A 13,388-nucleotide genomic window follows, 5' to 3' on the forward strand; every position below is an offset into this window, starting at 1 on the left:
TGGAGTTTCTTCAGTCGGGCTGCATAGGGCATCTGTTTGATGCCAGTAATCCTCTTGGTGAGGTACTTCTGTGGTCTTTCCAGCTGTTGCAGGTGTCTTGTAAGGTACATCCCAAATGGGGTGTTGTACTATATGATGGGTCTGATGAGTGATGGGGAGAGGGGCACAATAACCTCTTTTGTTCTAGATGCAAACCCTTTTGTGATTAGGTGGGCCACATAGAAGGATTTTCTAACCACCTTGGCAATATGATTATCAAAGGAAAGATTGCTATCTACTTGTCCCCCAGATCCCTTATTACGTTTTCTGTATTTAGGGGACTACCACATATGTGGTAGTTCGCGGGTACTTTGTTTTTTCCAAAGGGGATGACTATGCACTTTTTGGCATTTAGCTTGAGGCCATGATTTTGACACCAGGTATCTGTCTCAGTGAGACCCTTCTGGAGGATGTCTGTATCAGCTGGAGAGTCAATTATGGCCCCCAGTTTGCAGTCGTCTGCAAACTTGGTCAGCCATAGTCCTCCTGTGCTTGCCTGTACCTCTGAGAAGTATATACTGAACAGGAGGGGTCTCATGACTGAGCCCTGGGGGACGCCACTTGTAACTGGTTTAGAGTCAGACCTAGAGCCTGCAACTCTCACCATGTGGGTTCTATCCATGAGCCAATTGGCAACCCATCTTGTGATGTAGGGGGTTTATGTTCAGGCTGGTGAGCTTGTCTATAATACCAGAATGGGAAATGGTGTCAAAAGCCTTTGCAAGGTCTAGGAAGGCTGTGTGGACCTCCTTTCCCTCATCTAAAGCCTTGGTAACTGTCTCAAAGAAGTCCATCTGGTTTAGGAGGCATGATCTGCCCTTAACAAAGCCAAACTGGGTAGGGTCCAATGTTTGGAGGTTCCCAATGTCTCTGTTAATGAGTTCCATGATGATGCACTCCATAGCCTTGCAGACCAGGCTAGTCAGGCTTATGGGGCGATAGTTCCCGGGGTCCATTGTGGCTCCACCTTTGTGGAGCAGGATAACTGTAGCTGTGCATCACTCTATGGGTACATAGCCTGTAGAGAGGCTGAGTTTGAACAGTGTGTTTAGGTGAGGGGTTAGTTAATTTTGGAGCTTGTGTAAGACACAGCCTGGGACACCATCCGGTCCCATTGAAGCTGTGTTTTTGGCTTTGGATAGGGCTGTTTTAACCTGTGTGTCAGTGATTGCCGGGGCTCTACATTCTTCTGGTATGGTTATGGGCCCTTTAGAGGGTGGGGGGGGGTGAAGTTTGCACTAAACCTGTCTGCCAGAATGTTGGCAATATCGGTCAGTTTAGTGTATTTTGTGCCATTCTGCACTAACTCAGAGCAGATCTGAGAGTTTCCACTTAGGTTCTTGATATAGCTAAAGAACACTTTGTGGTTATCTTTGGAGTCCTTGGTAATTTTTCTTTCAAAGCTAGCCTTGGATGATTTTATGAGGGATTGTAGTTTCTTCCTGATACTGATCAGGGATGTCTTTCCTTCTTGGGATTTTACTCTTTTCTGTACTAGTTTCCTCATTCTATTGTATAGCTTATTTATGGCAGGGGTCCACCAGACTGGTTTCCTTTTCTTGGAGGAGTGAGTCTTGGATTTGCTTGGGATAGCACAATCCATGCATTCCTGCAGGTGCTCATAGAGTGCCTTTGTAAAGGATTCAGCAGGTTGGACAGCATTGTCCTTTAGCATGGGGGCTGTGAACCTTTCCACCTTGGTCTTAAGTAATGTGAAGTTTGCTTTTGAAAAGTTTTTCATGGTGTTTTCCATGATTGGGGGTGGGGTGGAATGTGGATATCCAGAGTGATTAGTCTATGGTCTGATCTAACCAGCGAGGGGTTGACCTCCGGTGTAGAACACCGGTTGGACATGTTGGTGATGACTAGGTCCAATATGTTGTCACCTCTGGTGGGGGTGTTGACCAGTTGATCCAGAGTGTTCGAGTTTATAAATTCTAGGAAGCATTGGGCAAGGAAGTTAGTACTTGAGTAGTTCTCCCAGTTAATGTTTGGGTAATTGAAATCACCCAGTATTAGGGTGTTTGGTAGGACCTTCATATTTTCAGTGTCTCCAGAAACGTGGAATGGAGGTCCTGGGTCATTGTGGGGTATCTGTAGGAAGCTACAATTTGAATTGTAGTTTTGCCCATTGTTAGTTGCACATGGATGACCTCTGAGGTATTGTGCTGTGCCACTAACCTGGGGTTTGGGTATCCTTGATGAATATGGATACACCCCCGCCTTTTGTGTTTGGGTCCAGGTTCTGTGGCCGAAAAGTAGGGTATGAGTTATAGCCTGGTAGTGGTGGGTTGCTCAATGGATCCTTAAACCAGGTTTCTGTTACTGCACAGATATCAATGTTCTCCATACTGAGGAGTGCCTCGAGTGCATGCATTTTGAAGTTTAGACTTCTGACGTTGAGTAGCATTACCCTCAGTTTTTGGTTACTTGTGTTATTTACAGTGGTGGGTTTGTCTTTTCAGCCTTACCTAAAAAGGCACTATGGGGGCGGCAAAAGCCTTGGCTAGTATTCAGAAGCCTAAGGATGACAGGTGCAAGCCATCTCTTGCAAAGCAGCGTGGCTTGTTGAGCATGTCATCCCAGGTGGACAGATACTGAATCCCCTTTGAATGACACCCAGAAACTTAGCCAGTTGTTGAAATTGATCATTTTTTCTTTATACTGTGGCATCATTCTTGGTGAGGCAGGATGCTACTCAGGGTCAGGGTCATACCGGCCTGGGCTACGTGATCAGAGAGCTCTTCCATGTCTTGTTTCATGTATCCAAGGGAGGTACATCTCAGGTCATTCACACCAACATGGACAATGACAGAGTCGTATTTGTACTTGTTCAGGAGTGACCTGAGTGCTTGTGTTATGTGGTGGGTCCTGGCACCCAACAGGCAGCTAACTGTAACCTTCACCTTGTCCAGCCTAGTTAGTGGGACATCAGTGTGCCTAACCACACAATCCTGCCACTAGGCTGCAGGGGAACCTTCTCCAAAAAAAGATGGCCTGGAATAGTGCTCAAGTTATACAAACAAAGCTAGATTCAGCAAGCTAGATTCAGCAGGCCTGAATCTAGTCTATGCTACAGCAGACAAGGCTCACCAATATCAGAAAAACAGTTCAAATAAGCAGGCACAGTAAGCCTTTAACCAGAAATTCCCAGGTCAGAAGGGCAGAATCTAGCCTCTCCTCCCACAAGAGTGCAGACCACAAACTTTCTTAATGTAAAATAACTGGCCTGGAGCCCAAGTGCTTAAACCAGAACTAATACACTTTTAGAATAACCGACACTAAGCCTTCAATCAGCAATTCCCAGCTTAGAAGGATGAAAGCTACCTGTCCTGTCACAACAGTGCAGACCACAAACCTTCTTAATGTAAAACAATTGGTCTGAAGCCCAAGTGCTTTAACTAAAAGATTTAGAATAACAGTTACAATTTAATCAGAATATTACCATGCAGTAATAAATGCAGCAGAATAAGCACAACTGAGTACTTTTAAGAAGAGGCAAAAGCAAAATAAGGAAATAAAGTAGGAAGAAACACAATTACAGTAGAAGCAGATAAAATGCAATTTTTTTATATATAACAAAAGAAAACAAGTAAACTGATTTAACCAAATTACCCAATTAACCAGTAAAAAAAACATCAGAACTGAGCCCTGTTCCAACAGTCTTCAATCAGACAAGTTCAGGGCCTAAGTGATATATGTGAGAAAGCATTCTAATCAATATTTCCAAGCTTCCACAGTTAAAATGTATACTGGATAGAGTTTATCAGTACTTTCAAATTATGGGTTAAAGTATGGCTACATTGTGCCATAAAAAGCAAAGGAATAGCTGTTGTTAAGGTGAAGGGAGGTGATCCTACTTTGTGTGCAAGTAACTGTCTATGCAAGCCTGTGTTAAACAGGAAACCTAGAAAGTCTGAATAAAACTGTGTTGAGTGAATATGTCTGTGACTGAAGTGCTGAAAAAATGTATGAAGTGTCTTGAGAAGGAAAGCTACCATCCTGATGAATTCAGATGGTTCTCCAAAGTTTGTAAGAGCTGGCCTCTGCCATTCCTGATGAAAGACAGAGCTGGTAACAAGAAAGATAAGAAAAATAAAAGATTATTAGTAGAGTGAAGCAAAGTGACTGAGCAGCAGATATTGCTCCAGCAGTAAAGCTGCTTGTGCACACCCTTTCCCAGTCAGCTCCTCCAGTGTCCATACATGTAGATGAAAAGGAGTCATTTGTTATAGAAGCCCGACCCTCAATACTTCACAGAAGATCTAGTTTTAATTTCCAAAGAGACTTCATTGCCGTAATGTGTAGCCTTAGCAAAACACTTAAGAACTACTGAATTATTGGACACTGCAAATGAAAAAAGGCACTAGTCCCTAGCCACCATTGCCTGATTACCAAATATATATGATAAAGTACAATGCATACAGACATATTATCTCAAAAAGTATTTTGGGATACTATGCACTTACATGGTGTGTCAGAGCCTTGGCAATCACTGGTCCAACCATTCCAGGAATAGTACCCAATCCATTGGTGATTCCAAGAAGAATTCCAGCATATCTAAAACAGATTGCAAACAAGATTAACCATGTGAAATTCATTTATGTTTACTACTGATTTTAAACAGCATACTACAGTACCATACATTTTTCTGAGCTATAAGAAAAGATGCTTTGGTTTTCCTGCTCTATTAACCAATTTGTTTCCTCTGTATGAGAGCCCTATGCACCATTTGTTTCCTGGGGCAAGGGTTCAGCATACTGTTAGTGACATCATCATTGTCACTCTCAGGATGACCAGGGTTTTCTCTTTAAGCCCTGACTCTCTAAACATGCTCATTACCATCCAAGAGGATGACATATAATGGGCTTTTGCAAGATATTGTAAAACTCTGCTTGACATGGTAAATTGTGCATGCCCACCCTGTTGAGCAAGTACCTCCATATGATCTCTAATGTTCACCAGGGACTCTACACTGGACAGTGTGCTCCCAAGCTCACACCCTCCCCTCTTCAAAAAAAAAAAAAAGAGGTAAGCTTCTTAATTCCTGTCCTCCTCCACACGATCTCCAGCTGGCAACCAAGCCACTAATCAAACATAGATAGCCAGTGTCATCACCAGGGCTTTATCCCTCTATGGGATTGAAGCTGGCCTAACAAATAAAATCACTGTTTCCACCAAGTACCACTTGATTATCAATATCTCATCTTGTGCTTTACTCTACGAAGCTAGAATAGCAAGTTATTCCTTACTTTAAATGTCTGGGTACTTAGATAATTTCATTGACCAACAGATATATTGTTTCTTTACTTTTTTCTATTTCGGAATCTGAAATACTGACGTTTACTGATTTACATTCTTTATCATGTCCATTCATATGTAACATAACCTCTATAGTTGTAGAAAGGACATTTAAAGTCATCTAGTTTGCTCAATTTTTTTTTGTGTGTATGCATGCATTTAACACAGGCTGTCATCCCATTAAATATATCTGTGTTTCTTCTTAGGTAAGAAAAGGACATTGCAGAATGAAATTCAGCAAAACAGAATTTCCTATATTCTCAATGCCACATTTCAAAGAAAAAAAGAATATGACATTCAATGAAGTACAGCCTACCCTGAGGTTCATAGGTTCATAGGTTGGTATTAGGCTATCGGCCCTAGGGCCTATACAAGCCTAGCCATAACAATTCCCTGGATTGTTCCCACAATATTTACTTCCCTGGACCCCTGTCTAGCAGGGCGAGTGACTTGATCCCCGGGGTGAATTTCCTAAATTACCCTTAAAATTAGGTTAAATTACATTTGAAATATGTATTTTTAATGGGAGAGTGGAATTCCCACATTTAGCAGGAGAGTACACATTCCCCGATTCAGACAACTTTTAGTAACCAAAATATTTGTTAAACAGAATGTGGTAATTTAGTTTTTGATAAATCTAATTTTGATAAGTAGTAATACACCTCTGCACATGCCTGAGATAACCTAAAGTAATGCTGCCAGTGGCATTTCTGATTTCAATGGAGACTAGTAGGCATAGACTCAGTGATGATATAAGCACTATTCCAGTATTTTTCACTCTGGGAAATGCAAACACCCCAAGCATCTCAACATTCCCAACCAAATGTTGCGTGGGCAGATTGGTCTGATGAGGGAGATAATTTTTCTGTGCTATGATACAGAATCGGAATTGATTAGGCATGGTAAGGCCTTGCTGTGTCTAATAATGGTGGCTGCCAGAAAAGCAATTACTAGAAAATGGAAATCAAAATCTAAACCAGCTATAGTAGAAGTAGTGAATATGGTAACAGCGATAAAACAACTGGAATTGAGATCTTTAGAAAAGGGTAGGAGCAAAATAAATAAGAAAAAAATTGGAATTGCGAGAACAATACATACAAGGGAGGAATGAGGTTTAAAAGGTGGCAGGATTTAAATGAGCTATGTAATGTTTGAGTGAAAACGATTTGGTAGATTATAAGTGATGTATAATGTTTGCAACTGGGGTGTGTCAGTATAGTTTGTGATGTAAAATGTTTGTAACTAGGATTGTGTCGGTGTGGTTTGTTTTCATTTGTAAAAATGTATGATTACCTATGTAGAAAGTGATGGTTTAATAAAGATATTTCTTGTTTAAAAAAGGCAGGAATTGAATAATTTAGATAATGTTGCTTAGGTTATATGATATATAGTTATATATGTGAGGTAAAATGTATTTGTTATGTTAATTATAATCTCATTACTTTTATATGAATGTAAATTTGCCTGTGTCACAAGTAATAATTCAATGGAGGTGTTTGGAAAAAAAAATTCCCTCCCAAATGGTCTTCTTATAGCCGTGTTTATTTCTGACACGGGATGCCAGTGTCATAAAAAGGAATCTAATCTATCTTCTTTGCATGCACATTTTTGAGTACCATATATGTTGTATTTCACACTTGCAGCCTTCATTGCAACAGGTTAAAGCCACTTCCATGTCTTCTGTATAGAACATCTCTAATGCCCTCCCGAACTCCAGACACACGTTTCTTGGCAAGCACTGATGATCTTTTAAAAGCTGTTTGCAGTTCCATTGCATGTAATGAGGTTTGTCTGTCATACTTCACCAGACTGTCACTGCAATCACAACACTGCCACTTTGCAGTTTTATTACTCACTGGCATTGGCATTCTGAATGTGTATTTGAGATATCATCGCCAAAACTGACAGAACATTTCATATGAAGATATATTGGGGAGTGGTACCATGGTGACAGCACCTCTCCTTTTGGCTATAGCTTATATTGACTGTACTCATCATTTACAAAGTCCTTCCATGCCTTTTCTTATTCCCTTGCCACCTACAAATCATTAGAAGTCATTTTAGTATTTTTAACTAGATAAATGCTCTCTAGGTACACATATCTGTTTCTGTCTAACCTGAGGGTTTTTGGTTAGTTATATCAGTTGCTCTGAATACTATGAAGATGGAGGCTATAAAAATAAAATATGGATAAACAAAATGAGGTATCACTGCTATTCGTAGACTGCCAACATCCTTCCATATTATACACTGAACCTCATGCACATGATTTAGAATTGTTTTTTTTTTGCATTGTACTGTAATTACTGTAGCTAATGTTACTCTTTACATTTCGAGTATCTTGATTTCAGTCCTTATGTGATACTCTTACTAAGCCAGTATCTTCTTCTGAGTGTCTACGCAGTTCCACCATCTCCATCATAGATAAGTGCGCCACTCCGCTGTCTCTTCAGAGGAGACTCAAACTGATCAATTTTTTTTTATTCATGGCATTTACGCTCTTCTGTTCCGTTTCTCTGGCTATCTGATCATTTATGCTAACAAAGTACTTTTCCTGCATTATTGGTCAAGAATTGCTGTACCAATGTTTATGTCTATAATATTCTCCTAAGTATTTCAACTCTATCTGTTTAAAAAATCAGGGAATACTAGGTCATTTATAATGTCTGTCAAAGAATTCTATAAATTGCATACTCTGATAACTCTGCTGGAAAATCACTGTAATCTGAGAACCGTCTTATAATGAGCCTTAAGCAACATACACTGCCATCCCCTTAACTCATTTTCTGTCAATATATTTTTGCAAACTATGACTGTCAAACAAATATTAATATCCATAGAAGTGTGCAACATAGTACATCTTATCTAAGTATTTAAAATAAAAAAGGAAAGATTTAATAGCCTGAATCTATTCTTATAATTTATCCCTGGAGTCAGTCTAGTTACATTTGTCTGTACTCCTATTTTGCTTGAAATAACTTCCTGTAGGGTGACTATAATATTGCATTCTCTACTTTGGGATAATAATGCCCCTCTATACTTTCATAATTTCATAGAGTCATAGGTTCTTACTAAACTTATGGCCAAGGAGGCCATCAAGAAGTTCAGCCATATCATCCAACATACCTCTCAACCTCTTAGCAGATCTCTGGGCAAAGCCAAAAATAATGGAGAGAACAAAAGCCCAACATCCTAGACATGTTTTAAATATTGTTCTTACAAACTTAGAAAGTAATTAGAATAGCATGTTTTAGATCAGCATGCATTTTCTGAAGGATGCAACGTCTGAAATTCAAATGTCTGTCATTATGCAATGACCTCTATCCTCAAGGATTAGCCAGCAGACCAACATTTTATGAAAAGCAGTCCAAAAACATGAGGAAAAAATGTGGATATTTTGCAAAAAGTTGCACAGTTAAGAGGTATGTCACCCAGTAATTGTGGGAGATTAACAATGCCCCCATTAAGCAGATTTTCTCCACATATGTCATTGTAAGTTCTAAACTTTTACTGACAAAGTGTCCTGCAGAATGTCCACTGTTGATGCCATGTACTTTCTTTTGTCCATTAAAGGAAACTACATAATACTATTTATCCATTCTTTCTTTGTTAGATAAGTGCATTCATTCAAGGATACTTTTCAGCCATGACCCAAGCCAGAGATGAGAAATAATTACACCAATGCAGATATTCACAATGACATGACACAATTTAAAATGTATTCTCTGTACTATCAACATAATCAAAAATATGTACTGCATGTACCTAAAAGATAAGACTATTTAGATACATATAGTCTATCCGTAATTCTTATCCAAAATCAGTATGCATATTACTTTCACTGAGTGTTGTATCCCATTGTCCACTGGTCATAGAAAAGGATTTTTTTCCAGACACATATAGCCAGATTTCTTTCATGTATTTATTTATTTAACATTTATTAAATATGTTTTGGCAGCAGTCTGTGATCATGCAATGTCCCTCTTTTATATGGCCATTCCTTCCTTCCAGCCTCTGGTACGTAAAAATTCTGGAAGACTGTAAGATACCCTCTAAAGTCAGGCATATCCCCTCCCCATTTCCTTTAATGACCTTTAGTCTGTCCTTTGCATTCCTTCCTCATTTACCTGTCCAAAGAAATCTATCATATGCTAATTGTTTCCAATGATCTTGCTAGAGGGGTTAACTTGTATATGCCCCCCAGGGTATAAGACAAGCAGGAGGATCACAGTAAACATTATTTCTGTTCTGACCCTTCCATATTAAACCAAGCTGGCCAGTCATTTTTTCCACTGCTTTAGACAGAAATAAAAAATGTACTTTTTAAATTTACAGATAAGTGGCACAACAGGTAGCAATATTGCCTAACAGCAAGAGGTTCTCTCGTTCTCTTCTATGCTGGACTGCCCTGTGTGGAGTCTGCATGTCCTCCCTGTGTTCACATGTTTTTTTCTGGGTGCTCTGGTTTTCTCCCACATTCTGAAGGCATGCAATAAGCAGGATCAGGGACCCTCTAAATTGCCAATAGGTGTAAGTGCATGCATATATGAGACACAAGAAAGACCTGCCAAGCTACTTTCTTTTCCTTCCTTTGTCTTGAAAACTCTGTGAGTAGCAATGTCTGTCCATGGGGTCACTCTAGGCGTTGGATGCATCTCAAAAGTGAAAGTTTTGCTGAAGCACAAGAATATCATATTAGTTTAATGGTTACTGTCTAGGTCTTTACACATTAACAGACTGCCCCAAAAGAAATGAAGCGTAGTCAGACACGGCCTTGCTTTGCTTGAATCACATTAAAGGAGTTCACATGAGCCTTTATTCCACAGGCCGACTGTTAACAAGTTCAAAAAACATATCTCCATTACATAGGATATTCTGTACAGTAGACTAATGTGCCCATACTTTTAATGATCTTTATCTACCTTTTCCCTGAAAACTTGCCACATTTGCCTGTTTCCTGTCTGTTGTTGTTGACTTGCTTGCTAAATTCAGGTTAAACAGAAATGCCAGAGGTTCAAGTATATCTTTCCCTAACTGAACTAGAACATAATTATATTTGATTCAGAATATATCGCTATGAATTCTCCTTGGTCTCACAGGCTGAAAGCAACAACAAAGTATTCTTTAGTGATATCAGCAACTGAAAGGGAAGAACTGTGAATGCAACATATCACTAATAAACAGTCAAGTGAAATCTGGTCAAGTAACATGTTGTCAACAATTAATTGTTTGCCCAGTTGTAGAGTATGTGAATATGCTTGTAGGAAAAAGAAAATGAACAAGATTCACAATGTTTCATAGGTTAGCCACCCATGACGGCCATTTTAATCCTAGCCAACATCTCTCAAATGTGAGAATCAACCCCTGTAACATCTGTTTGTGAGGTAAACACCTTAACCATTATACTCGTCCTCCCACTGGGCTCCTCACAAATATTCATTATTACAGGGATATTGAGGACTACTCATTGGCATTCTAACATTTGAATTCTCACACATTTGATCTATAGAGCAGCCAGAGTGGAATCTGCATCAAGCATATTGTGACCGCAATTGATAATACACTTCCCAACCAAGTTATTTAAGCAAAGATCGAACTGTGCCTTTGGGGTTTCATTCCACACTCTCTTGCTGAAGTCCTCTGTTCACTTAAAGACTTTGTTAGCCATGTGTATCTAACCGCTTGTACAGCTGAATTGGCATACAGACCTTTATGACAGAATCTCTATCACTGACTGGAGTACTAGTCCAGGAAGCAGCTTAGCACACCATATGCGGCTAACATTGGTGTCTACAGATGGATGCTTAAAAAGATCTGTTAGACCCTGACAGGTTTATGGAGGAGCAGGGACAAGAAACAGAAGGGCCCTACAGGATTTTAGCTCCTCTAAGACTCAGGTCAATGCACAACTGTGTTAACTATCTCCAGTTTAGAACTATTGTGAAATGAACAAAACTTCCAAGAACCTTGTGAATGTTATATCATGTCATAGTACAAAACCAAGTTTTCTTCCAATGAAATCATCCAGCAGTGGCAGATGGCACAGAGGGAGAAAAAACACTCCTGCAGCACATAGATGTGAACCATGTCCAAAACTCTAGCTCCAACAGCCTAGGGAAACAGAACCTTTGGGAAGGCAGAATACAGAACTTCCCATCCAGTTTTTTTTTTCTTTTTTCTTTCCTGTTCAAAAAAGAGTCCATTGCTTACATACTTTTCTGAATGTCATTGAATTCAAGATTGATTGGAAAGAAGACACATCTCTAGCTGTGTATTTTTGCTTTTGTTGCCAGATACCTGATAGCTTGAAGGAGCCCAAGCTCATATCTGTCCCATATGCTTCTATTCTGCAGCCCCCCAAAAATGCCTGCGGAGTCAAGGCCACCTACCCAGACCAAAACATTGAAATAAGCAAGATAAGTGATTGTCTGAAAGCTTGTAGCATCTCAGAAGGCCAGATTATGTGTAATCACATACCCTTCTGCAACTGGCATGCCACTAGTATAGAGGGGACGTTTATGGATGGATCCTAACTAGCCAGCTTGGGACACTGAAGTATTTGCAAAAGCACCTCAATTCAAGATGTATCTTTATAAAGATGATCTAGTGACCAGGCATGCACACTGTCTGTTGTTTGTAATCACTTGTGAGTTCAACTGTGAGCATGTATGCACAGGTATGAAAGAGAGGGAGAAACTCAAAGGCTGCAACAACAGATTCTACTAAAGCAGCATATAATCCCAACAGAATCCATGTACTATTTTGAATAAATAGCCTGGGACTACTAGGAATCTGAAAGGGTTAGTTAGGGAGTTGCCTTTTACTTAAGTAAAGTCACTATCTTCCTTCAAAGAGCAGAGCCTGTGGTCTGACCTCAATACTATAGGAGCTCTGCCATAAGGCCCTACACCTACAAGTTTACTGAGAATTTTTCATTGTATAATTTAAGCACATTTATCATGAAGAACCTTACTGCATATTAACTTAATCAGTTAAATACATGCCTTCTCTGTGATTGAAAGTCTGTGAAATAGTCCATGCACTCAAAGGACCTCTTACTAAGGTGGCCACTGTCCACATTTTCTTGACCTGTATAGTACACTGCATATGCCAGTTATTTAGCCTCAAGAAATTACAGCAAAACTATTTTAATTTGGCATCTCTTTGTCAATTGCTTTGTACTGGCTATAAAGTGATTGCTCTCAGTTTACTTTGACCTGAGCGTGGGAAACATGTCATCGTAACTTACAACTCAAGCTCAACTCAAAAAAGTCCAACTTCTATCGGACTTGACAATATCCCTGGCTGCATTCTACATGAACTACAGAGTGAACTGGCATCTCACCTGTGTGCCCTGTTCAATCACAGCCTCACCTCAGGCTTTGTCCCTACTGAATGGCGTACTGCTACAGTCATGCCTCTCCACAAAGGAGGAGTGACTACAGACCCTGGGAACTATCACCCCATTAGCCTGACTAGCCTGATATGCAAAGCTATGGAACGTATCATCATGGACCTAATAAACAAGGATATAGGGAATCTCCAAACTCTGGATCCCACACAGTTTGGTTTTGCAAAGGGTAGATCATGCCTGCTCAACTTGGTCGACTTTTTTGAGTCAGTCGCCAGAGCTGTGGATGAAGGCAAAGTGGTTCACACAGCCTACCTTGATCTGGCCAAGCCTTTTGACACCATTCCCCAGTCAGAAATCATAGAAAAACTCACTAAGCTAGGCATCAACCCCTATATCACTAGGTGAGTTGCAAACTGAATCACAGGTAGAACACACAGTGTGAAAGTAGCTGACTCCAAGTCAGACTGCTGACTAGTCACAAGTGGAGTCCCACAGGGTTTGGTCTTGAGTCCTCTCTTGTTTAGTATCTACTTCTCTGAAGTCCTGGCCAACACGAAGGGACTCTGGCTGACAAATTTCACAGACAATTGCAAGTTGGGAGCTATTATTAACTCCCCAAGTAATGTTGGCATCCTACAGAATGGCCTCACTGAGACCAACGACTGGTGTCAGAACCATGGCTTTAAGCTCAATG

At 40.0% G+C, this 13,388-nt stretch overlaps 1 protein-coding gene across 2 annotated transcripts in view; it reads right to left on the reverse strand.

The window, feature by feature from the left end:
• LOC122795591 (sialin-like) overlaps window positions 1-13,388 on the reverse strand; it is a 711,524-nt gene that overhangs the window by 97,091 nt on the left and 601,045 nt on the right. For both annotated transcript variants that reach the window (XM_044063849.1, XM_044063858.1), the window contains one exon: window positions 4,509-4,599. In XM_044063849.1, the coding sequence (XP_043919784.1) occupies window positions 4,509-4,599 (91 nt within the window). The remainder of the gene's footprint in view (window positions 1-4,508; window positions 4,600-13,388) is intronic.

Source organism: Protopterus annectens, chromosome 1.part0 (genome assembly GCF_019279795.1).
Source record: "Protopterus annectens isolate FY-2018-M chromosome 1.part0, PAN1.0, whole genome shotgun sequence".
Lineage (NCBI taxonomy): Eukaryota > Metazoa > Chordata > Ceratodontiformes > Protopteridae > Protopterus > Protopterus annectens.